Source organism: Tachysurus fulvidraco, chromosome 2 (genome assembly GCF_022655615.1).
Source record: "Tachysurus fulvidraco isolate hzauxx_2018 chromosome 2, HZAU_PFXX_2.0, whole genome shotgun sequence".
NCBI classification, from domain to species: Eukaryota; Metazoa; Chordata; class Actinopteri; order Siluriformes; family Bagridae; genus Tachysurus; species Tachysurus fulvidraco.
In genome coordinates, this window is record NC_062519.1 from 28,311,560 (window position 1) to 28,335,708 (window position 24,149).

Sequence of the window (24,149 nt, forward strand, 5' to 3'; positions counted from 1 at the left end):
TTTAATTTTGCGGAGTTGGATCCCAAAATCTACGGCCACGACAGTTTACAGATACGAGATTTTGCGTGTTTGTTCAAATACAACTCCAAAATGTACGACTATGGCAGTTTACACACACAACGCCTGTTTTCACAACACGTCTTTTTCACACACGAAAACGGTCTGCGAAACAACTGTCAAAAATACGTCATCACGTTCACAGACATTACTATCCGAGGAAAGATTAATCGATTCCACGTAGTGCGCGTGCGCCCCGCCCTCTTTTAAACCACTGGCGCCGAAATGGCGGATCAGCAGCCAAGCGCTCACTCATCGTCTCAGGTAAGTTGTTTTTTCCTTCCAAATTCGGACATGTTTAAGGGTTAGTTATCACTAATAACAGAGAGGAGTAATATTACAGATATACTGTAGGTTAATTATAGTAAGTAATATTAGCTCTCATAGTAAGGTTACATTAGGTGCTTAAAGAATACAGCTGTTTAGGAGGTTATCACTGCAGTCTGTAGCGTGATGAGATAGGCCTACATAAAAGACACACACACCTCACACCTAGCCATTTCCTGCTGCACTGACTGCCCATTTGACTTGGACCTTCTTTCTTGTGCTGACTGTCCACTGATATTGGACTGGTTCCCCATTTTCTGATGTCCAACACTTAAGGTGTTGGTCAACATCGACACCAGATTCTGAGCTGAGTGCAAGATGTCACCTAATGGAACCTGATAAACAATAAAATTTGACTTTAACACTTAAGCAGTGAACACATATTGCATGACCTGTGTATTCCAGTGCATGTACACAGCTGTTAGTAAGTTAACACTTAAAATTGCTAATTCTTTTATGAAGGCCTATCTCATCACGCTACAGACTGCGGTGATGACCTCCTAAACAGCTGTATTCTTTATGTAACCTTACTCTGAGAGCTAATCTTACTTACTATAGTTAGCCTATATCTGTAATATTACTCCTCTCTGTTATTAGTGATAACTAACCCTTAAACATGTCCGAATTTGGAAGGAAAAACCAACTTACCTGAGACGATGAGCAGTGTTGTAATGTAACGGAGTAAAAATACTTTGTTACTGTACTTAAGTAAAAATGTCACGTATCTGTACTTTACGTCGCTATTTAAATTTATGTCAACTTTCACTTTTACTCCACTACATTTCCAAGGTAAAATGTATACTTTTACTCTGTTATATTTCCACCAAGCATCTTCGTTACTACAAAATAAAATCAGAAGAAATGTGTGTGACTGCAATAAGGGAGGTTTGGTGAATCACTACTCCTAGATTGCATTACCCTCCGCACGCTGTACGGAGAAGCACAGGTATGCGCAGCATGCACGTGCAGTCAGAGCTGGAGGCGTTTATCTATAACGTTAATCGGAAAGCTGCAAATACAGCAACCAAAAGCAGTGAAATTTCACTATTCTTATTACCAGAGTTGTAGCACAAACAAAATATTAATGCAAACAATCCATACAATACTAAATAAAAATAATATTTATTGATTTGGTCTTTGTGAATATTAGTTTATTAATGACTGCATTCATTGGACACACTGTTTGTAGAGAATGCACACATACATGAACTGATCTGATTCAAGACTGGCATCATTACATCATGCATAAAGTTTTGGTGTCCACTTTTGCCATTTAATAATACCATAACTTTTGGCTTACTATGTAGTCATATAATATATAATATAAAACTCTTCTTGTTTTAAATTCTCACTGAGGGCTAAAACCCCTAAAGATGAAACCCTAGAACCGCCCCTGCTCTTAGTCCTACCGAAAATCACTGAAATTTTACTTTACTTCAAATACTTAAGTACATTAAATATCAGAAAATGAATTTTGATACTTAAGTACAGTAAATATCAGATACTTTAAGACTTTTACTTGAATAGTATTCTAAAAGGTGACTTTCACTTCTACCAAAGTCTTTTTCTAGTATGATACTTGTACTTTTACGCAAGTAATGCTTTCTACTACTTTATACAACACTGACGATGAGTGAGCGCTTGGCTGCTGTTCCACCATTTCGGCACCAGTGGTTTAAAAGAGGGCGCGCACTTCGTGGAATCGATTCATCTTCCCTCGGATAGTAATGCCAGTGAACGTGATGACGTATTTTTGACAGTTGTTTCGCAGACCGTTTTCGTGTGTAAAAAGAGGTGTTGTGAAAACAGGCGTTGTGTGTGTAAACTGTCATAGTCGTACATTTTGGAGTTGTATTTGAACAAACACGCAAAATCTCGTTTCTGTAAACTGCCGTTGCCGTAAATTTTGGGATCCAACTCCGCAAAATTAAAATTTACACACAAATGCTTTGAATTACGTACGATTATTACTGGCAGTGTTTTTATTCCATAAAAAACTACATATTAAGATTTAAAAACACATTTCTGCATTCCCGATCACCCATAGTTTTTAGCCGTGTTGTTTGGGCAGTTAGAAGACCAGCTTCAGAAGAGCGTAGAGCACGTGTAGGTATGTAGAGGGTTAACAGCTCACACAAATATTGAGGGGCCAAAAGTGACCATGAGAATTTTAAAATCAATACGAAAACTAAAAGGAAGCCAGTGCAATTTTTTCAGGATAGGTGTAATGTGCTGCCTTGCACTGGTCCTAGTCAGAATTCTAGCAGCTGAATCTTGTACCAACTGTAATTTACATTTACGGCATTTAGCAGACACCCTTATCCAGAGTGACTTACACTGAGCAACTGAGGGTTAAGGTCCTTGCTCAGGGGCCAAGCAGTGGCAGCTTGGTGGACTTGGGGTTCGAACCCACGACCTTCCAATCAGTAGCCCAAAACCTTAACCACTGAGCTATTAATTTACTTAGGGTAGCATTAGGAACTCCAGCCAGCAAAGCATTAGAGTAGTCAAGACTTGAAAATACAAAAGTGCTTTTCATGATTGGGTACACTGTCTATGAAGTTCAAGGCTTAATGAGCTCACCAATCCAATTGTGTGTTCCAATTAATCAGTGCTAAGTAGTTACAGGTATTTAAATCAACAAAATGGCAAGGGTGCCCAAATTTATGCACCCGTCTAATTTAGTTTTGATGCATATTGCACATTTTATGTTAATCCAATAAAACTCATTTCACTACTGAAATATTACTGTGTCCTTCAGTTATTTGATAGATCAAAATGAAATTGCTGATCCAAACACCCAAATATTTATAAATGAAAATCATGGAAATTGTCAGGGGTTCCTAAACTTTTGAAGATGAAGATGATAGCTGAAAATACAATGACGTGCGGGGCATTTATCTGTTTACAGTATGTCATGACTAGGATCAGCTTGTTATCTTTGGATTTTCGTGTAGAATGGTAGAACTTATAAATTTTTATTCGTACAGTTAAGTCTCATATCAGAACAGAAGGATGAATGAATGGGGCATAGAAGGCTTTATTATTTCCACATATACATTACAGCACAGTGGAATTCTTTTCTTCGCATATCTCAACTGACAAAGCTATGATACAGTGTCCCTGGAGCAGGGAGGGTTAAGGGCCTTGCTCAAGGTGGATGTAGCAGGTCTGTCTGGTGTTCAAGTGGCAGAAGTGACAGTTGAGGAGAGAGCCTGCTAAAGCTCTGTCTCATGTAGTCAAAGTGCTGCCTGTCATTTCCTTTCCCTCAGAGTCTGTCAGTAAAACATCCTCTCTGCTCCTCCTAACCCATGAGACTTAGATGGCTACATTTCAAACACTTCACTACACCTCAGCAACTTCACAGTGCCCATTAGAGCGATCATTATTTAATTACAACAGCAAATCCGTAGAGAAAATAGAAAGGATGTGCTGTACTATATGAGAAGTGTGAAGCTTCAGGGCTATATGAAACCAAATTATTCAGGCATACACGGTCATAAATCTGAAATATGTTTCATAACACATTTGACATGGCACTAGGAATGTAGCTTTTTTTTTTAACATGGAAAGATCAATGTAATATTTAGTATTTTAGAAAAAAGTTTACCCAGAAAAACTTCTTATTAATGGATAAAAAGTTACTCACCTAAAAACCAAGGTTTACGTGTTATGTAACCATGTTCTTTTAATGTTGTTTTATGGATTTTTTCTTTCTTGCTGTAATATTTCAGCTGAACTTGAGCCAATTGGCCAAATCTGACACTGTACATTGCAAATATAGATGACAATTCATGTTAAATAAAGTAAAAGAAAAGTAGTCGGTAAAGTAAAGCTAAAGAAAAGGTATAGTTAATACTTAAAGTAGCATTCAAAATGTATGTCAGGGACGCGGTGATAAAATAGACCCAAATGCAGGATAGCATTTAAAAAAAACAGGATTTATTAAATAAAAACACAAAACAAGGACAAAGACAAAACCAGACACGACTGGAACGAAGACAACAGAGGATTCCAACTAAATACTAATAACAATCAGACACATGAGGAACAGGTGTGTAGAGGCGGGGAGGAGGAGACAAGGGCGGAGCAGGCATGTGACACCAAACATAAACAAAAGCACGTGGCCAAAGTTCGGGCTCAGTCCTGGCAATGTAGGTCAATATTCTCCTCTCCACATGTACTTAAATATGTGTATATCAAAAATAAATGGCAAATATACAGTACATAAGCATACTTTTAGTAAACTTAGTAGTGATGAACAGTAATAATAAGAGAACAGAGTATGACATCTCTATTGAAACCCAGTAGGAGATGTATGCAAGATTACTGGTCTCTTTTGTCTCAGGAGAAAAAGCTGAGAGATTGGACTTAAGCAGACATCTCCTATTATTTCCATTTGATTTTATGGCTGTCTGGAGAAACTGGAGAGATAATTCATGGGTGCAGAACAGTGTGTCTATGAGAAAGCTGTGAAGTGCTTCTTTGCAGGGCCCAGTGCAGAGTATTTGTACGAGCTGGAACTGTTGGAACTGACAGGGTGCTAAATCCGGAGCTTTAGCTGACACGATCCGCTACAAACTGCTGAGAGGGGCGCTTGTCTTTAATTTGCAGCTGTAAGGTCTTTAAGCAGTGTTGTCTTACTGAGACAATATGGGAGAGAACACTAACACATTTGAGGTCTGATAATATGATGACAGTGTGTTACTTGCTTCCTATCGTTGCTCTTTTTTTTAGCTTTTTACAGCATTTTGCGTTAGCTACTTTTAATGTAATGGCAAAAAACTGTAAAACTTCCACCTTTTTCTTTCCTTTATACAATGTAGGTATATGTTGTCTTTTAGATATTTTGAAACCATCAATGCAAGATCAAAACTATGCATATGCAGTTTTGGAAAGGTTTAACATCACCATAGCAACCACCATCCTGGGGCACTTCTTTTGTATTAACACAACAATTGGAGACAGCGAGGTTATCTAAAACTGTCAGGCACACACACACACACACACACACACACACACACACACACACACACACACACACACACACACACACACACACACACACACACACACAACATAATCAGAAGGGTTATTCTTTTACTGCCAGTGAAAGTAGGCATCACCATGACTCAGTATAGTGTTTGATCTGTGAGCAACAAAAAACACTAATTATACTGCCAGTTTGCTTTGTACACTATGCAGTTACAGCAGCCCCCAAAGTACGGCTAAATCATGTGCGTGGTTTGTAATACTTTTTACTGTTGTTTCAGACGAAGACTCTCAGTTACACTTTCAGGATGGAAGTGACAGTTTCCTTCCCGTAAACTTTTAGTGACACTTAGGTTTTAACACCATGACCACGCATTTTTAACTTCCACTGTTTTCCCGGAGATTGAATCATGACGATCTCTGTATATTTAAATATGGTCTAAAGCCAAGTGGGGCCCAGGTGTCTGTAAAACATAGCCAGGGGTCTGCCATTAAAAATACATTGTCACATTAGTGGAAATAACAACCCATAATTATCAAAGTTACATTCATTTTTGAGTTATAGTTATAAGATGGCTTAAGTTATTTAATCATAATCAAAGTTAAGTAATTTTAATTGAATGTGTTTAACCCAAACACCAACGATTTTACTAATTTAAATGTACTTATTAAAATTTTTAGTTTATTGATTTTTTTTTTATTTATATACATTTATTGGATTTGGTAGACACTCTTGTCCAGGCCATCCTTAAAAATATTTTGGTTTGCAGTAACAGTAACAGTAAAAAAAAAAAAAAGGTCGGTAGGTAGATCTATTTTTTTTTTCAAGTTTCAATGTAAAAAAAAAGTACAATTTTGGTGATGGTGATTACGTAGGTATGACTTTAAACAAATTAGCATATTGTGACGTCACTGACTGGGTCTTCAACCCGTGCCTTCGGGCGCATCATTGCAAACCTCATTTTTATGCTGGACACAGTTTTTCAAGTTCGTGTCAAGTTAAAGCGGTGTCGAGCTGTTTTAATTAATTTTCTAGATGTATTACTGTATGTTGCCTGAACCCGTGACTTTGAACGGTGACCGCGAACATTTTGTTTACTGTAGCCGCAGCCATCATTACCAAACACGAACGCACAGGCCATAGTGTGACATCCGTTAACCAATAGTGTAAACATAGATGACGTCACAGGTTTTTATTTAGATGCGGTCGATATTCCGATCTGTTGTGGTGAAGAAAGAGCTGAGCCACAAGGCGAAGCTCTCTATTTACCGGTCGATCTACGTTCCTACCCTCACCTATGGTCATGAGCTTTGGGTCATGACCGAAAGGACGAGATCCCGGATACAGGCGGCCGAAATGAGTTTCCTCCGCAGGGTGGCTGGGCGCTCCCTTAGAGATAGGGTGAGGAGCTCGGTCACTCGGGAGGAGCTCAGAGTAGAGCCGCTGCTCCTCCACATCGAGAGGAGTCAGCTGAGGTGGCTCGGGCATCTGTTTCGGATGCCTCCTGGATGCCTCCCTGGGGAGGTGTTCCGGGCATGTCCAACCGGGAGGAGGCCCCGGGGAAGACCTAGGACACGCTGGAGGGACTATGTCTCTCGGCTGGCCTGGGAACGCCTCGGTATTCCCCCGGAAGAGCTGGAGGAAGTGTCTGAGGCGAGGGAAGTCTGGGCATCCCTGCTTAGACTGCTGCCCCCGCGACCCGGCCCCGGATAAGCGGTAGAAGAAGAAGAAGAAGAAGAAGAAGAAGAAGAAGAAGAAGAAGAAGAAGAAGAAGAAAGAGCGTAGCCTTCGTTTGTATGTAGGCCTAGGCAATTTATATATTTACAATACTTACTAAAATATAATTAATATTATTTTATTGCTTTTGTATTGCTTGTTTGAAGAGTAAAAAAAGTCGGTCTTAACGCAAATTTACAACCGGCAAGTCGGTCGGACTTAAAGCAAAAAAAATATATTTAGTCGGTCCTAAATTAACAGGGTTGGTCGGTTTATGGCAAACAAGAATATTTTTAAGGATGGCCCAGTGAGCAACTTATTTATCTCATTTATACAGCTTCGCAACTGAGGCGTAAGGGCCTTCCTGAGTGGCACAGGAATGGCAGCTTGGGATTCAAACTCACACCTTAACCACTGTGCTACCACTTTCCTACATATTTTATATTGAATGGTTTGGTAGTTTAGTGGATAAGGTGACTGCTGATCAGAAGGTTTAGAGTTTGAATCCCAGGTCCACTAAGCTGCCACTGCTGGGCCCCTGAGCAATGCCCTTAATGCTTAATTTTATTTAAAAAAAAGTCCATAAACATGTCTACCAAATGCTGTTGTACATGTACGTAAGTAAAGGTATGTAAACAGTCACTGTCCATAGCATGAGTCAAAATGTGGGCAGCAGAGATAAATATGGATAATCCATAATATGGATGAAAACCAGAGCTCAGAATTAACTATATAAAAACATGATAAAACATCTCATTTAAACAAAAGGAAAGGTATACATAGACAAAGAAATCAAGAACTAATGCAATATAGGGGAAAACAATTGGATAACAAACCAATCCAATTGAGACAGGACCAGATCATAAGCCAAATCAAACACATGGCACTTATCACCTTGGTAACTGAATGTTAAGGGGAAATATGTGATTGTCTGTGGAATATTGCTTTTTACAGCTCTAGGGGTCTTGAACTGCTGAAAGAAATTTATATTTTGTAACAACATATTATTTATATGCGATATAAGAAATTTCCCCAACGTGGGATGAATAAAGGTATATCTTATCTTATCTTATCTTATCTTATCTTATCTTATCTTATCTTATCTTATCTTATCTTATCTATATAATAACATTTTTTTTTTATTTTAAACAATAAACTTATAGAACTATTATGAAATCATAGTGATTTCCTAACAATTTCATTATTTATTACTAATGAATGAAATAATATGCTTTTTTAACCCTTTATAAGTTCCAATTATTGTTAGAAATGTCCTTACATTATAGCAGCTGTAAACAGTAGCTCTCTGAATTTAGCAAAAAAAAAAACTTGCTTACTCACAAGTTGCTGAACATTGAACACTGTTCCATAACAAAACACTTACTAATGCACTGACCCTGAAGACTGCTTCCGTAAATATTACATAAATATTTCCAATTAAGGATCATATTATGATCTCATTAGTTTACTAGCTGAATAGCTTCTATGAATGAAAGGAGGATATGGGAATGTTTACATGTTTATATATTCATATAGATGCAAGTGCATAGATCCTGGCATGTCCCTAGACCATATTCCTTTGACATTTGACATGTAATATGTTTTTCAAATGCATTATCTTTCATCTTTTTGTTTTTTAAAGGATATGGCCCTTTGAAATAGAACTTGCCACGTTTTTAATATTTAGAGATCAGTGAGGTGACAGTAACTGTAATATCATGAAATGGTAGTATTGCCTTGCCTCTGTGAATATACCTCATCCATTATAGCTGGTACTTTTGCATCATGCTGGGATAAATACAGCAGTACAACTGTCATCACCGATGTAGTCAGGTGCTTGTTCACTGGATGGTCAATGCTGCTGTTTGGCCATGATGAACGCCTCCAGTTTTAGGCCCTGACAGAACCTATTCTCAGGCTGTCGACCCGGTGTGTACTTAATGTCTGCATGAAGTTGCCATTAATCCCACACTGTGACTAACATGCAAACACACCTTTGCTGTGAATCTCCTTTGGCAAGGTTGCACACTGTTCTCTGGAGCAGCAAGGGATACACCATGCCAGGAGAAGCTAAACAATCTGGCACTGTACCAAGTGTCCACTGCATTAATGCAGAGTGCAGAGTAGTCATCATGCTTCACTTAACTTGAAATGGGATCCAGCAGGCTCATCTGTCACTGGTATAGCCAGAGCCAGAATTGATTTGTTATCAGCTTGGCTTGGAAGAGGGGCATCTGGAGAGGACAGAGGGTGACATGGCTATGAAAAAGTGCTGACCTGTAGGGACTAATTGTCGGAGGTGGAATCAATCTGCAGGGCCACTGCTGAACATGCAGTATTTGTTTGTTGCTCAATTTTATTGACTGTTAATAGATTTGTAATAGAATTTACACAGAATCTGCATTGTAACAGAACTTGGACTCTGAGTATAAAGAGATTGTACAAGCAAGTAGTAATATTTATTTTACTTATATTGGTATTTATATATATATATATATATATATATATATATATATATATATATATATATATATATATATATATATATATATTGGTTGGGGTGAATATGTAATAGAAAAATAAAAATAGAACACATATATATATAAATATTTGAAACTCTTCATTGTTATTTATAATCACTTTAATTTATGATCCTTGTTTGTGTCTTTCCAGCCCTTTTGTATGCTACCATCTTTGGAAATGTGACCACTATCTTCCAGCAGATGTATGCTAATACTAACCGTTACCATGAGATGTTAAACAGTGTGAGAGATTTCCTGAAGCTCTACCAGGTCCCTAAGGGGCTTAGTGAGAGAGTCATGGACTACATTGTCTCCACTTGGTCCATGTCCAGGGGAATCGACACTGACAAGGTATCTAGTGCCAAGTTCTGTCATGTGACTATAATATGTGTGCAAGGAGCTTGTTTTCATCACTCACTCTAACTATCACTTTGTCTCATTTGTCATCTTGTTGCAATAACATCCGTAGCAAAGAGACAAATGTGCTTTACGTGTTCAAGATAACACTTAAAATGTTATGTTAAACTTTCTGAAAATCACAGTGTACAAGAAGTCTGGCATGAGTTCAGATGTCCTTTTAGGATGGCTTCCATTCTAGCAAAAGGATTACAATCCGAGTCTGATTTAAGTCTTATCCATCATTCTTAGTTCTGATTATTGCAAAAGAAACAAATCTAAAAGAAACATCCATCAGAGGCACTTTGGAGGTAAATGATTGGCCCTTTTCTCTGTTTTCCTTCAGGTGTTGCAGATCTGCCCAAAGGATATGCGAGCGGATATCTGTGTCCATCTCAACAGGAAGGTGTTCAAAGAGCATCCTGCTTTCCGCTTGGCTAGCGATGGGTGCTTGAGGGCTCTTGCCATGGAGTTTCAGACCATTCACTGTGCTCCAGGGGACCTCATCTACCATGCAGGCGAAAGCGTGGACAGTCTCTGCTTTGTGGTGTCGGGATCCTTGGAGGTCATTCAAGATGATGAGGTGGTTGCCATATTGGGTAGGTTAATCTGAATCGTGCTCATACCACAAATATTTTCCCATGAAGTATAGTCATTATCCCTCTGGACAGACCCTCTGGAAAAATGCATTTTTCCCAAAAAAATATTTGAGTTAATCAAATCTAATTTAACATCAGGTAGAGAAGCATTTAATACTTGTATTTTAAAAGTAAGGGTTAGCTTTTTTACATTGGGTTGTAAATGTTTAGCAATGCTTTGCAGTTTTAACCACACTATTGGCGGTAAATGTGTACAGTGTGAAACAATGTGGTGTTAGAGTAACACTATGTGCTTAGCAACAGACAAAATAACACAAATTTCACAATGTGTGCCTCCATAGCATGTGCTTCGTACAGTCACAGAAACCACATATGTTGTGTAAATAGTAGTTACAGCTTTTGAGAGAGAGAAAAAAAAGTCATATAGGTTAACGAAAACACGTCAGATGGACTAAAGACAAGATATTTTTATTATTACAGTTTTGGTCAGAAAGGTTTGTTCAGGACTGAATAGAACAGTCAGAAATACACCAGTATTAAGGAACTGTTGTTGGCACCATGCAAATAACCAAATAAGAACTGGAATTGGACTTATTTCTTGTAAGCTACTGTATAAATGTATGCAATTACTCATCTGAGCAGCTTCTTCAGTCTGAAGGAAGTTGGCAGGAATCCACAAATTTGTATCCTCCAGGGTCAAGGATCCTTCCCTCCCTGGATAGGCGAACTTGTTAGGGGAGCAATGGAGAAGGTGAGAATAGGGAAGTCGTTCAGAGTACATTTACATTTACATTTACAGCATTTGGCAGACGCCCTTATCCAGAGCGACGTACATGAGTGCTTAAATCTCTAGAATCTCTAGCATTGAATACATTAATTCTGGTTCACTAGGTTACATACTTAAGATACCATGAGTTTAAAACATTTGTTCAAAGTTACAATGAAAAATTTTTTTTTTTTTTTTTTAAATGCAAAAGATAAGGAAAGAAGTGCTAGTTGAAGTGTTTCCTGAATAAGTAGGTCTTCAACCGCCGCTTGAAAATAGCCAGTGACTCAGCTGTCCGGACCTCTAGGGGAAGTTCATTCCACCACCTTGGTGCCAGAACAGAGAAGAGTCTTGTAGTATACTTGCCTCTTACCCTGAGAGATGGTGGAACCAGTCGAGCAGTGTTTGTAGACCGGAGGTTGCGGGGTGCAGTGCGAGGAATGATGAGGGCTTTGAGGTAAGAGGGAGCTGGTCCATTTTTGGCTTTGTAGGCCAGCATCAGTTTTTTTAATCGGATGCGTGCAGCTACCGGAAGCCAGTGGAGCGATCGCAGCAGCGGGGTGGTATGCGAGAACTTTGGCAGGTTGAAAACAAGCCGGGCAGCTGCATTTTGGATCATTTGCAGAGGACGGATTGCGTTCATAGGTAGACCTGCCAGCAGTGCGTTGCAGTAATCCAGTCTAGAAATGACAAGAGACTGAACAAGTACCTGAGCAGTCTGTGTGGACAAAAATGGCCGAATTCTTCAGAGTAAAGAGAGCCATTAGAGAAAACCCCAGAGAAAAGAGAGTATGGAGAGAATGTAGCAAAGTATGGAGGGTCGTTGGGGTAACGTTCAAAGAATGTGAGAGTAGTGAGTCCTTAGGTGTGGATTTCATGGTGGACCTGTGAAATGGTACTGTACATGTTTTAGTAACAGCTCGTCATTTATTTTTTATGCTGCTTTTTCATCCATGCCCAAGACGATCAAGACCTCTTTACAGGCCCACTAGGAAAGATTTTTACCCCTAATGACACCAACGTTTCTATCAGACTCACTGAAACAATTCCAACATGGCATGAATCAACTTCTAGGTAACCTCATCTGGATGACTGAGAATCGTTACAGACATCAGATTATGATTATCAAGTATTATTTATTAATCCTGGGTAAAATGCGAGCAGTGAGATTGCTGCTGTCTAACTGCTTCACATTAGTAGCATTGCTAGTAGTAAAATCATTTAGCCTGTTAATCTGTCCTGTATCAAACACCAATCAGGAAGTTATTCACATGACTGAGTTTATCTGAAAAATGAAAAAAGAAAGAAAAAAAAACCACTTCATAATGGTTCTAAATATTGTATCCTTGGCCAGCCATATGGAGTTTAATTTTTTAAATTTTATTGGACGTCATTTTGGATGCCTGCTTGCTGATGCAATAAATGATCTCTATGTATTTATGAAGTCTGGGATTTTTATAGTCAAATGGGTTTGTTGTGGTGTAATTAACTTCAGAAATATTCTTATGAGTTCTCTGTTTTATATTCCATTTATTTTATTACTGTACATTAAAGATAATTTTTCTGTTTTAGAAATTTGTTTTGATATAATATGTAATATATAAACATGCAAGAAATGACGTGGATTTTTCAGAATACTTCAGCAGTACTTGAATTTTTTAACTGAATTAATTTATAACACAATAGATCTGATACAAGGTCTGGAACATACGTCAGGCAACTGGCAGTCTTAAATGTTCAGCAATAAAAATGGACAAATTTGTCCATCCATCAATCTTTGCTTGTTCCTCAATAACATTGAAAGGCTCTGACTCAGGGGAATAACAATATTAAAGAATAGGGATTTATTGGACATTGATTTACAAGTGTGATGGTAAATAATAGGTTGAAACCAAAATGGCAAGGCTTAGGGTCGCAGAAAATTCATTACCACTTAGAAACCATGAAGATAGCTTTGGATTAAATTGCCACAATCAGTTTTGCATTCTCCATCAATGAACAGCTGAAATCTTAAGCAAGATAGAACTGATGTTGAGAATGAATTTCTGGTTACACAATGGCAATAAAGTATGGTTATAGAAGGAAAATTGTTATTAATTATTTTTTATAATCGCACTATCCTGTGTCACCCAGATGACGATGGGGTCCCTTTTGAGTCTGGTTCTTCGCAAGGTTTCTTCATCTTGTGGAAATTTTCCTTGCTATAAATGACCCTAGCTTGATCATTAGGGATAAATTTAAAATGTCTAAGTTATATTCCTGCAAAGCTGCTTTCTGAGGATGTGCACTGTTAAAAATTATATACAAATAAAATGGAATTGAATTAAATTATGTCTATTTTTAGGGTTGTCTGAAACTAGTTTGACTCCTAGTTTGGGAATCACTGATATAAATGTAGAACAACAATTAGTAGTCAAGGCCATAAAATTAAAGATATATCAAATATGATGTTCATAAGCAATACGATTATAAGATACTTTTGTATATTTTACTATTACCTACATCCCCATATTTACTTAAATGTGATATGTACCAATAATTATAATGAGATTAATCATGATCAAGAAATCTCTAATTTCTTGGTGTTTCACAGCAAGCTGACTGTACAGTATATGTATTCAGTTCTAATACTTCAATAGGGGATTAAACGCACAATAATAAATTGTACAATAATAAGAGGATTTGTAGTATAAAGGCCACTTAACACAGTGTATTCAATGACAAACACAATGTGGTGTATTTTTTCTATTCTAGGTACAGTTTGTTGGTCACTTTAGAGAATGAATTCCAGTTCATTTCTTGTGTTCAGAAATGCACAAAAAACTCATGTTGATCCATTGCGGCCTGGAATGTTAAAATGAACCAAGTGTCACAATTCCCTCATTTGTAGAAATCAGATTGTTTATTCCTTTTTATCTTTTTGAGATTGTTTATCAGAATTAAAATAAAAGCTGGTTTCATATCTCACATTCCCACAGCCTTACATGTGTATCTGAAGCCAACAGCATTTCACCATAGCTTTTCATTCACATATTCACTCATATCTACATTCTTTTATTCATATATTTAGATTTTTTTTTCACAGCCTTCAACCTGAGTTATACTTTGCTGGAGTTTTGAAATATTAAATCATATTGTCATTGCTGAGAACAGATCTTATTTACATAATGCTACCTCTGCTTGTTTTCACCATGGCCTCTTTCTTGTGATTATTGTCTGTAAAGCTCCAGCAACACTCCCACTAGCAGCATTTAATTTATCTGATTGAACATGCAAATGATCACTTGTTACTTGAGATTTAGTGAATTGTAGCCTTACTATTTAGGTGTGTTTGTGTACTAATGAGTCTATAAATATTACACAGGAAGAGTGAACAGCACATCACCCTACATTATGCATTTACATTGCATACCACCATGGAAAAGTGATTTTTTTGCCTTCACTATCTTGAGGTAGGATTATCCATCCATCTATTGATTTTCTGAAGCACTTCACGCCTACACATGGTCATGGGAGCCTAACCCAGGGGACTAAGCAAACGGTGGGGGACCAGACCATCACAGAACGCGCACACACGCACACGCACACACACACACACACACACACACACACACACACACACACACACACACACACACACACACACACACACACACACACACACACACACACACACACACACACACACACACACACACACACACACACACACACACACACATACTGGAGTACTGGAGAAACCAAAGTACCCAGAGGCACTTGGGAGAATATGCAAGCTCTGTGCACACAGGGTCGAGTTGCGTATTGAGCCCTCATCCCTGGCAGTGTGAGGCGAACATGCTAACCACTAAGGGTGGTATTATTATTATTATTTGAATGCTAAGTGAGTTAAATAATTTACCAACAGGATTTGGTTACCACAAAAATTGCATAATGTTATGCCAGCTCAAGCTCATTAAGATGATTCACTCAATAGTGGATGTTAGTCTGAAAATATTCTACACTAGTTGAAGCCAATTCTACCATCTGCACAAGACTACACACTTTTATTTCAATGGACCAGTTCCACGTTACATGAAGTTGAGAAGTTGCTCTCTCGGGTATTTTTGTTGTTCTGTAAGACTAAAAAAATAGAATTCATTCACTATGGTATAATGAATTCTGTCGTGATCAGTGCTATGTGGAAGAGTGGTTTGGAGCTGCGTGTTGTGTGTCACTGTCCAATCCCATTAGAGATAGTTTAGAATCAAACCATCAGCACATGCAAGCTTAAAGAGGCTTATTTTCAGATGCTGTTAAGGCTGGAGTTGAATTTAGTGGTAAAAGCAAATCTTCTAGACATCGCATCCTCCATGCATGATTAAGCTGCAAGGAACTTCTGTGACATGCTGAATGATCTCACATTCAGAATCAATTCTTTCAGCTTTTGTGTAATAGAACACATGGATTTATTATTTTGCACATTTATTGCTCTCATTTATTTACTATGGTTATTAACTGTGTGGCCCAAAAAACACTGAAGCAGGAAATTGAATTTGTAGCTCAGAAGCTTTTTTGCTTCACAATTAAATACAGTGATATCCTGAAACAATTTTTGCAATAACTTTGGAAAGAAATCGAATACTTTTTTAATTCAAGGTCAACGAGTAAACATTTCTATTCATGACCTCCTGTCTTATCCATTCACATACAGCCTTTCCTCTTATACAGCCCTTGTTCCTTTAGCTCTAAACCTGAAATATGGATTCTTAAATGCATAATGAATTCTTTAAGCGCAGACGAAGTGAATGCAAAGCCTTCAGATTTCTTCACACTTGACAGAGTACCCTCAGGAATTCCAGCTAGTAATCACTCACACATAGTTGAATTACTAGATCCATTTGCCATTTAATTAACTCAGTATATGAGGTTAAACTCCTCAGTGGTGCTCTATTAGTAAAAACACCTCCCCTTGCTGCAGTATTGAGACTGGACTCAGTTACAGTGAATCTGCATCTGGTGTACAGTTTAATGACTGTAAAGAGACCTACATTCTGAGACCTTTGCCTCTACATTCTAAGGAGGCTGAGGTCTTCAACATCTGCAGGACAATGTGACCCTGCTAGTGCTATCTTTTTGCTGTTGCATGCTGGGGCAGCAGAGTGTAGTTGAATGTACTGTAGCTGATGCCAAAAGACTGCACAAACTTATCCGACTGTAGTGTCAGAAAGAAGGATGCTGTCAAAGCTATTGGGCATCGCAGACAACTGCTCCATGATGTCCTGGACATATATAGGAGTACTTCCAGTCACAGACTCATTCAACCAAGGTGCTCCTTTCTACCTTTGTCCATCAGACTTTTTAAATCCTCTGTATAACAACATGTATAACTGTTGGCATCAGCTACATTCAGCTACAGTCTGCTGCCCCAGCACGCAACAGCAAAATGTTTCTTGTTCTGCTCGTTGACTTTCAGATGTGCTGTGCAACAATCGTAGGGAGCTAAGATCATTAGAGAGAAAGTTGAAGAAATCACAACTTGATGCAGATCTTGATTCTTACCCTACACTCCTGGCCAAGTTCTCCTCAGATGTGACTTCTGCCAAGACTTCCTTCTACAACTGTATGGCTGCTACCTTGGCCAGGTCTCTCTTGTAAAAGAGATTTTAATCTCAATGAGACTTCCTGGAAAAATAAAGGTAAATAAATAAAAATACAAGGAAAAGCTTGACGCAGACCCTTGGAAGCTCCACAACATCATCTCTTCTCTACTCAACCCCCCGGCTACACCTTCCTGACTGCAGAAGACTTTGCTTCTTTCTACCATGAGAAGATTGAGGAAATCTGCAGGACCTTCACTTCTGCCCCGACTGCACTTACATCTCACAGTATGGATTCCCCCAGTCCTTCGTTGTCGCATTTCTCAACCGTAGAGGCAGAAGAGATTTTACAACTCATCCACTCTTGCAATCCTACCACTTGCCCATTAAAGCAAGGGTTATTCCCATCCTAACGAAACCTGCTCTGGATCCATCAGACATCAGTAACTACAGACCGGTATCACGTCTCTCGTTTCTTTCAAAAATTCTTGAACGCATTGTCTATAATCAACTATCAATCAGTCTATCTATGTCTCACAGAACAACCTCCAAGATCCCAACCAGTCTGGTTTTAAAGCAGCTCATTCCACAGTTACAGCCCTTTTGGATGTCTCTGAGAAACTGCATGCTGCTAGATCAGACAAACTGTCATTCATTCTTGTCCTCCTTGACCTTTCAGCAGCGTTTGATATGGTCAACCACAAGACTCTTTTGTCCACCCTCAGGAGTCTTGGGATTTGCGGATCAGCTTGGGAATGGTTCACTTACTAGCTGGAAGGATGCTCATATCAGGTGACATGGAGGGGAGTGACATCTGCATCACGCAGACTCTCCACTGGTGTCCCACAGGGCTAAGTACTTGGTCCTCTTCTTTTCTCCGTGTATACTCACTCTCTTGATGAAGTTATTTCCTCACATGGGTTCATTTATCACTGCTATGCTGATGATACACAATTTATCTTCTCTTTCCCACTCTCAGATACCACAGCTTTTGATTGGATCTCAGCATATCTGGCAGAAATATCATCATGGATGAGGGCTCATCAGTTAAAGCTCAATCCTAAAGCAAAACTGAACTGCTGATCATCCCAGGTGATTCATCCCCAGGTCATGATCTTGCTATATCCCTGCACAAAGATTTGATCTCCACTTCAGCCACAGCTCGCAACTTTGGGGTTACAGTACCATGGACAATCGACTGTCCTTTTCCTCTCATGTTGCTAACGTGACTCGCTTATGTCGGTTACTTCTCTACAACATTTCAAAGGATTCGGCCATTTTCGTCCACACAGGCTGCTCAGGTACTTCTTCAGTCTCTTGTCGTTTCAAGACTGGATTACTGCAACGCACTGGCAGGTCTACCTATGAATGAAATTCGTCCTCTGCAAATGATCCAAAATGCAGCTGCACGGCTTGTTTTCAACCTGCCTAAGTTTTCACATACAACCCGCTGCTGCGCTCCCTCCACTGGCTTCCGGTAGCTGCACGCATCAGATTCAAAACACTGATGCTGGCCTACAAAACCAAAAACAGAAGAGCTCCCTCTTACCTCAAAGCACTCATCACTCCTGCACTGCACCCTGCACCCTCTGATCTACCAGCACTGCTCGACTGGTTCCATCATCTCTCAGGGTAAGAAGCAAGTATACTACAAGACTCTTTTCTGTTCTGGCACAGGGTAGTGGAATGAACTTCCCCTAGGTGTCCGGACAGCTGAGTCCCTGCGGTTGAAGACCCGCTTATTCAGGAAACACTTCAACTAGCACTTCTTTCCATATTTTTTGCATTTATAAAAAAAAAAGTATCAATGTTTTAAATTCATGGTATCGTAAGTATGTAACCTAGTGAACCAGCATAATGATAGAGATTTAAGCACTTATGTACATCGGTCTGGATAAGGGCATCTGCCAAATGCTGTAAATGTAAATGTAAACATATATTTCTGTGCAGCATTATACCTTTACCTGTATAGTTATTTACATCTTAGTTTTATTTATATATTTTTGTATATATTATCTTAGTATATAGTCTTATTCTTTTTTTTTAAGCCTAACCCAATTTCCCCCAAGGGATTAACAAAGTATTTCTGATTCTGCTTCTGATTGCGGGACTCTGAATGTGTCCAGACTGCAGTCAGAAAGTGGAACATATCTTTAACTGCTTGAATAGTTTGTTTCCTTTACCATACCATGTTGTTTATTTTTTTTGTCCTTGCTGTATGAGATATATACAGATTGAGATGGATGAAGAAGATAAATATTGTATGCTGGTAACTGGCAAATGGCACAAATGTTCATTTTTCATGTTGCATGAGCTTGGCTGCATTTAAGCACTTACACTAATGAATGTGTTTTCCCCTATAATGGAACAAATAGCCCTTAGCACAATGGATTCAGCAACTGGATGTCTTTTGTTACTGGGGGCAGCTTCAGATTCTCATTGTCACATGTGCTTCATAGTCTTTTGATGCATTCAATTATAGTGGTACCCCAGCAATCCTGCTGCCAGCTGCATGTGCACATGAGGCACAGTCACATTTTCATATGCATAGACTCCGAATCTTAATATTGTGGTGTTGTGGTGGTGTACCTAATTACTGTGTGGACGGTTTACAGGGAGATGAGCTCACCAAAGCAAGAAAAGAGATTGTTCATTAAAGACTTACTGACTTAGTCCTTATTGGCTAAATGCACATATACAGTAAGACCTCTTAAAGCATCCTTTAAGGAAAATGGAATGTGTAGTATATACTGTAACAGCTTTAATTCCCATTAAAATTGCAGTTTACACTTGCATAAAACTCTGAAGGTGAAAATTAAAGGAGAACAATTATGAGACAATTGAATCATTTCATCTCAACTTATTTTGTTAATTTTTTTATATTATGTGAGATATATGTAAAAATATAGTTTTAAACTGTTCTTCATGCATGAATAATATTTTAATGGCATGCTAATGGTGTTCTATTTAACATTTTTAATATTAATATTATTTAATTAATATATTGTTGAATAAGAGATAATAAAAATATTGTTTTTTGTGACGTTTGTGTTCTTTTGGGACAACATTAAGAGGGCACAAAAATGTCAGTCAATATTATGATATAGATATAAATAATCAAAGCCTAATAATGTACAGATTTTAACCATGTTGAAGAAAAGATACTTAGAGACTTAAAGAGTCTTAAAGACAAGACAGTTTTACTTTCTGGTTTCTTGGTAAGTTAGAAATCTGCTTGTTTTGTTAAATTAATTTGACAAAAGAGTTTTATCTAGCTGTTAAGTGATAATAGGAAATAACTTATTTATGACATATTATGATTTGTTGTAATGGTTTACCACAAATTACTGTGGTATAAGAGGAATCTGATAGCACAGTCTGTTGTGTGAAGATTTAAGATTAACATTTTATCTCATTTATAAACATTAGCTAAATTTTTTTTAGCCCCAGCGGGAACACATTAATTGAACAAATGCTAAGCTGACATTTAGTACACATTCATGTATGTTGTGATCATATTTAATAATGCATGGATTTGAATCTCTCTCTCTCTCTCTCTCTCTCTCTCTCTCTCTCTCTCTCTCTCTCTCTCTCTCTCTCTCTCTCTCTCTCACTCACTCACTCTCTCACACACTCCCGCCCTCTCTCTGGTTCTCTTAGGAAAGGGTGATGTGTTTGGAGATGTTTTTTGGAAGGAATCAAACTTAGCGCAAGCCTGCGCCAACGTCCGTGCACTAACCTACTGTGATCTTCATATCATCAAACGTGATGCCTTACAGAAAGTCCTGGAGTTCTACACAGCCTTCTCCAATCACTTCTCACGTAACTTGGTGCTCACCTACAATCTGAGGAAGAGGGTGAGTGAGAACTGTATTGAGAATTGCTTTTCTGACATTGCTTCCCCGTATATTAGCAGTAATCAGATCCACTTCTGTTCTTTTCTTTGTACTTTCACAATCCAATACATTGCTTACGGGATCCTTGATAGTTTGATCACATGAAACAGTCCCTAAGTGGGTGGTACACTTACAGCGGTTCAGCGTTCTATCATTGTATAAATCATGTAATTGGGCCATTGTTCACTCCAAAGATGGATGTAGAATTTAATTACCTAATCTGTTGCATAATCTGGCAAAGTACTGAATCAATCACAGCAAAATTCTCAGCATTCATTTATAATATTGATGTGCCATAAATATTCTCTGGTCAATAGGAACCAGCTCAGCTTATTGGCTTTTCTTACAGGGCAGGATCAGCATGTGTCTTATTGGCCACAACTCAATTGAATCTCTCTCTCTCTCTCTCTCTCTCTCTCTCTCTCTCTCTCTCTCTCTCTCTCTCTCTCTCTCTCTCTCTCTCTCTCTCTCTCTCTCTCTCTCTCTCTCTCTCTCTCTCTTTTATTTGTGTGTATCCTAAAGCTTCTACCAGCTTTAAGATCCATTCATTATCTGGGGAAAGAAGTGTGAAGAACTTTCACACAGTCCACCAGTGAACTATAAAATCTGCTGTAATGCATCTCTCCCTGGGATACTGGGCTTTTGCTGACAATCACTGCACTATTTCAAGCCTTTTTTTTAATTGAACCTGAAAAAAGAAACTAATATATTTGTACTGCAGAATCTGTACTGCAGAATGCCATACAGTGACTAATATTTCATTTTTATGATAAGAAATAACAAAAAACAATAACCATTAGTCTCTTCTTTAGACTCACGTCTAACAAATGTTCCACCATGTGTAACATTTCAAGGTCCTTTATATTCATAAGTTTGTGCAAGTGTTATGCTGCCTTTAGCCTCCTGGAAGAGGCAATCAGGTTTTGAGTAAAAATATTCTGAGACAGGATTCACAAAGCTACTGATATTCACCAATCTTCACCTTAACAAATCAAAAGAATCAGTGACCCATCTCCAGGTTTTATGGTGAGCGTGGGTGCTTTTTTCCTTTTTCCTTTTCCGAAGGTTTTTTGAGCTGGTAGTGTTTAATGGTATGTTACTGTACCTGTTTATGTATTTTTATATTAATTCCCTTGCGCTGACTTATGCTGGTCAACAAACATCATCCTCTGCCCCATGGTAATGGATTATGTATTTCAAATGTGTCATATGTCCCAATGACTAAATCTGAATCTAAATCAATCAATGACTAAAAGTGAATCTGAATCAAAAATCTTTACCACATATTTCACTATTTGAGTAAAAAAATTTAATAAAAACATTACATTGTTGTATGTAATGTTTATTTTATATAATCTGTGTATTCCCTTGAAGGTTGCCAATAATATATTTTTACTACAAAAATATTTACATAAAATTTACATACATTTTCTCCCTGTGCTTTGGGGTTCATATCTGCTAGTCATGTGTGTAGAATGATTGCATCTCTAGATCATCTGTAGTATTTTAGTGTATCTGTATGTGTGTGATTGTGATTGTGATTGTGCCCTATGATGGCTTGGCACCCACCTCAGGTTGTTCCTTGCCATGTGCCCCGAGTCCTCACCATGTGGTTCATAATATAGATGAATAGAATTTACATAAAAGAACATATAATGATTCTCAACTGAAACAGCGTGTTTGTATCTCAAGGGCATTTTCATCTAGCTCTTAATTGCTTTAACAGTTGGTCATCAGTCATATCTCGACAGGCTTTTTAACCTCTAGTGAGATGAACAATCACTGCTCTGATCCATAGTTCTTAAAAGGTACCTTGATTTTTTCTTTGTTGAGAAAAAGGAAAGTTAAAGAAAGATAATCAGACTTTTCCTATCAGTAAACAATGTTGTGTTGCTATCAAAGTAATAGTCTTATTGGTTTAGATAGGAAAATCCTCCATAATCCTCTTGAGAGAGATGCAATGACATTATCCTCTGTGCCTTTTAAGAAGATAATCATATTACTTTAGGTATACTTACACCAAAGTCTTACATGTAAAGAGATATGAAGAAAGAAATGATGCATCACAACCATTAACATATATAACACTGCTATATGGACTCAGGTCAGATTTAACATTTTGATTCACAGCAAATTAGGAGGTCAGTCATATTATTATAGAAATGCACAATTAAACTGACCTTTGAGGTAAGGACTGAACACGGATTACAATCCAATTTGTGCCTCTTTTCAGTTTTTTAAGCATGATAAAATCTGTCATCAATGCATTGTTTCCTAATTAGTAGATTAACAACTACAGTTTTATCAAAAAAAAAAAAAAAGTTCAACATTTGAAAGAATTACATGGTACATCATATATACAGTACAGACCAACAGTTTGGAAACACCTTCTCATTCAAAGAGTTTTCTTTATTTTCATAACTATGAAATTTGTAGATTCACACTGAAGGCATCAAAACTATGAATTAACACATGTGGAATTATATACGTACATAACAAAAAAGTGTGAAACAACTGAAAATATGTCATATTCTAGGTGCTTCAGAGTAGCCACCCTTTGCTTTGATTACTGCTTTGCACACTCTTGGCATTCTCTTGGTGAGCTTCAAGAGGTAGTCACCTGAACTGGTCTTCCAACAGTCTTGAAGGAGTTCCCAGAGATGCTTAGCACTTGTTGGCCCTTTTGCCTTCACTCTGCGGTCCAGCTCACCCCAAACCATCTCGATTGGGTTCGGGTCCGGTGACTGTGGAGGCCAGGTCATCTGGCGCAGCACCCCATCACTCTCCTTCATGGTCAAATAGCCCTTACACAGCCTGGAGGTGTGTTTGGGGTCATTGTCCTGTTGAAAAGGTGGTGTGTCCAAACTTTTGGTCTGTACTGTAAGATACGAGTAAGTAAAATGTGGTAACATATGATTAAGTAAGATGTTGTAGCTCAGTGGTTAAGGTGTTGGGCTACTGATCAGAAGGTCGTGAGCTTGTCTTCCAGGGCCAACAAACTGCCCTTAGCCCCTGAGGGCAAGGCTCTCTATCTTCAGTTGCTCATCTGTTTAAATGAGATAAATGTAAGAAGCTCTCTATAAGGGCATCTGCCAAATGTTGTAAATGAGTAAGGCCTTCCTTTGCTCTCATAACACAAAATTCTCACAAGATGTTGGAAACATTCCTTCGTGATTTTGGTTCATGTTGACATGATTGCATCATGTATTCCCTGCAGGCTTTTCAGGTGCAATTTCATGCTGCGAATCTTGTGTTCTATTACATCCCAAAAGCTTGTGATTCAGATGAAGGGAAGAAT

General features: G+C 38.2%; 1 protein-coding gene across 1 annotated transcript in view; it reads left to right on the forward strand.

Moving 5' to 3' along the window:
* The window catches only part of kcnh1b (potassium voltage-gated channel, subfamily H (eag-related), member 1b), a 52,796-nt gene that overhangs the window by 18,247 nt on the left and 10,400 nt on the right, over positions 1-24,149 (forward strand). Inside the window, exons 8-10 of the mRNA XM_027170064.2 lie at positions 9,767-9,966; positions 10,358-10,610; positions 20,616-20,812. Coding sequence (XP_027025865.2) covers positions 9,767-9,966; positions 10,358-10,610; positions 20,616-20,812 — 650 coding nt within the window. The remainder of the gene's footprint in view (positions 1-9,766; positions 9,967-10,357; positions 10,611-20,615; positions 20,813-24,149) is intronic.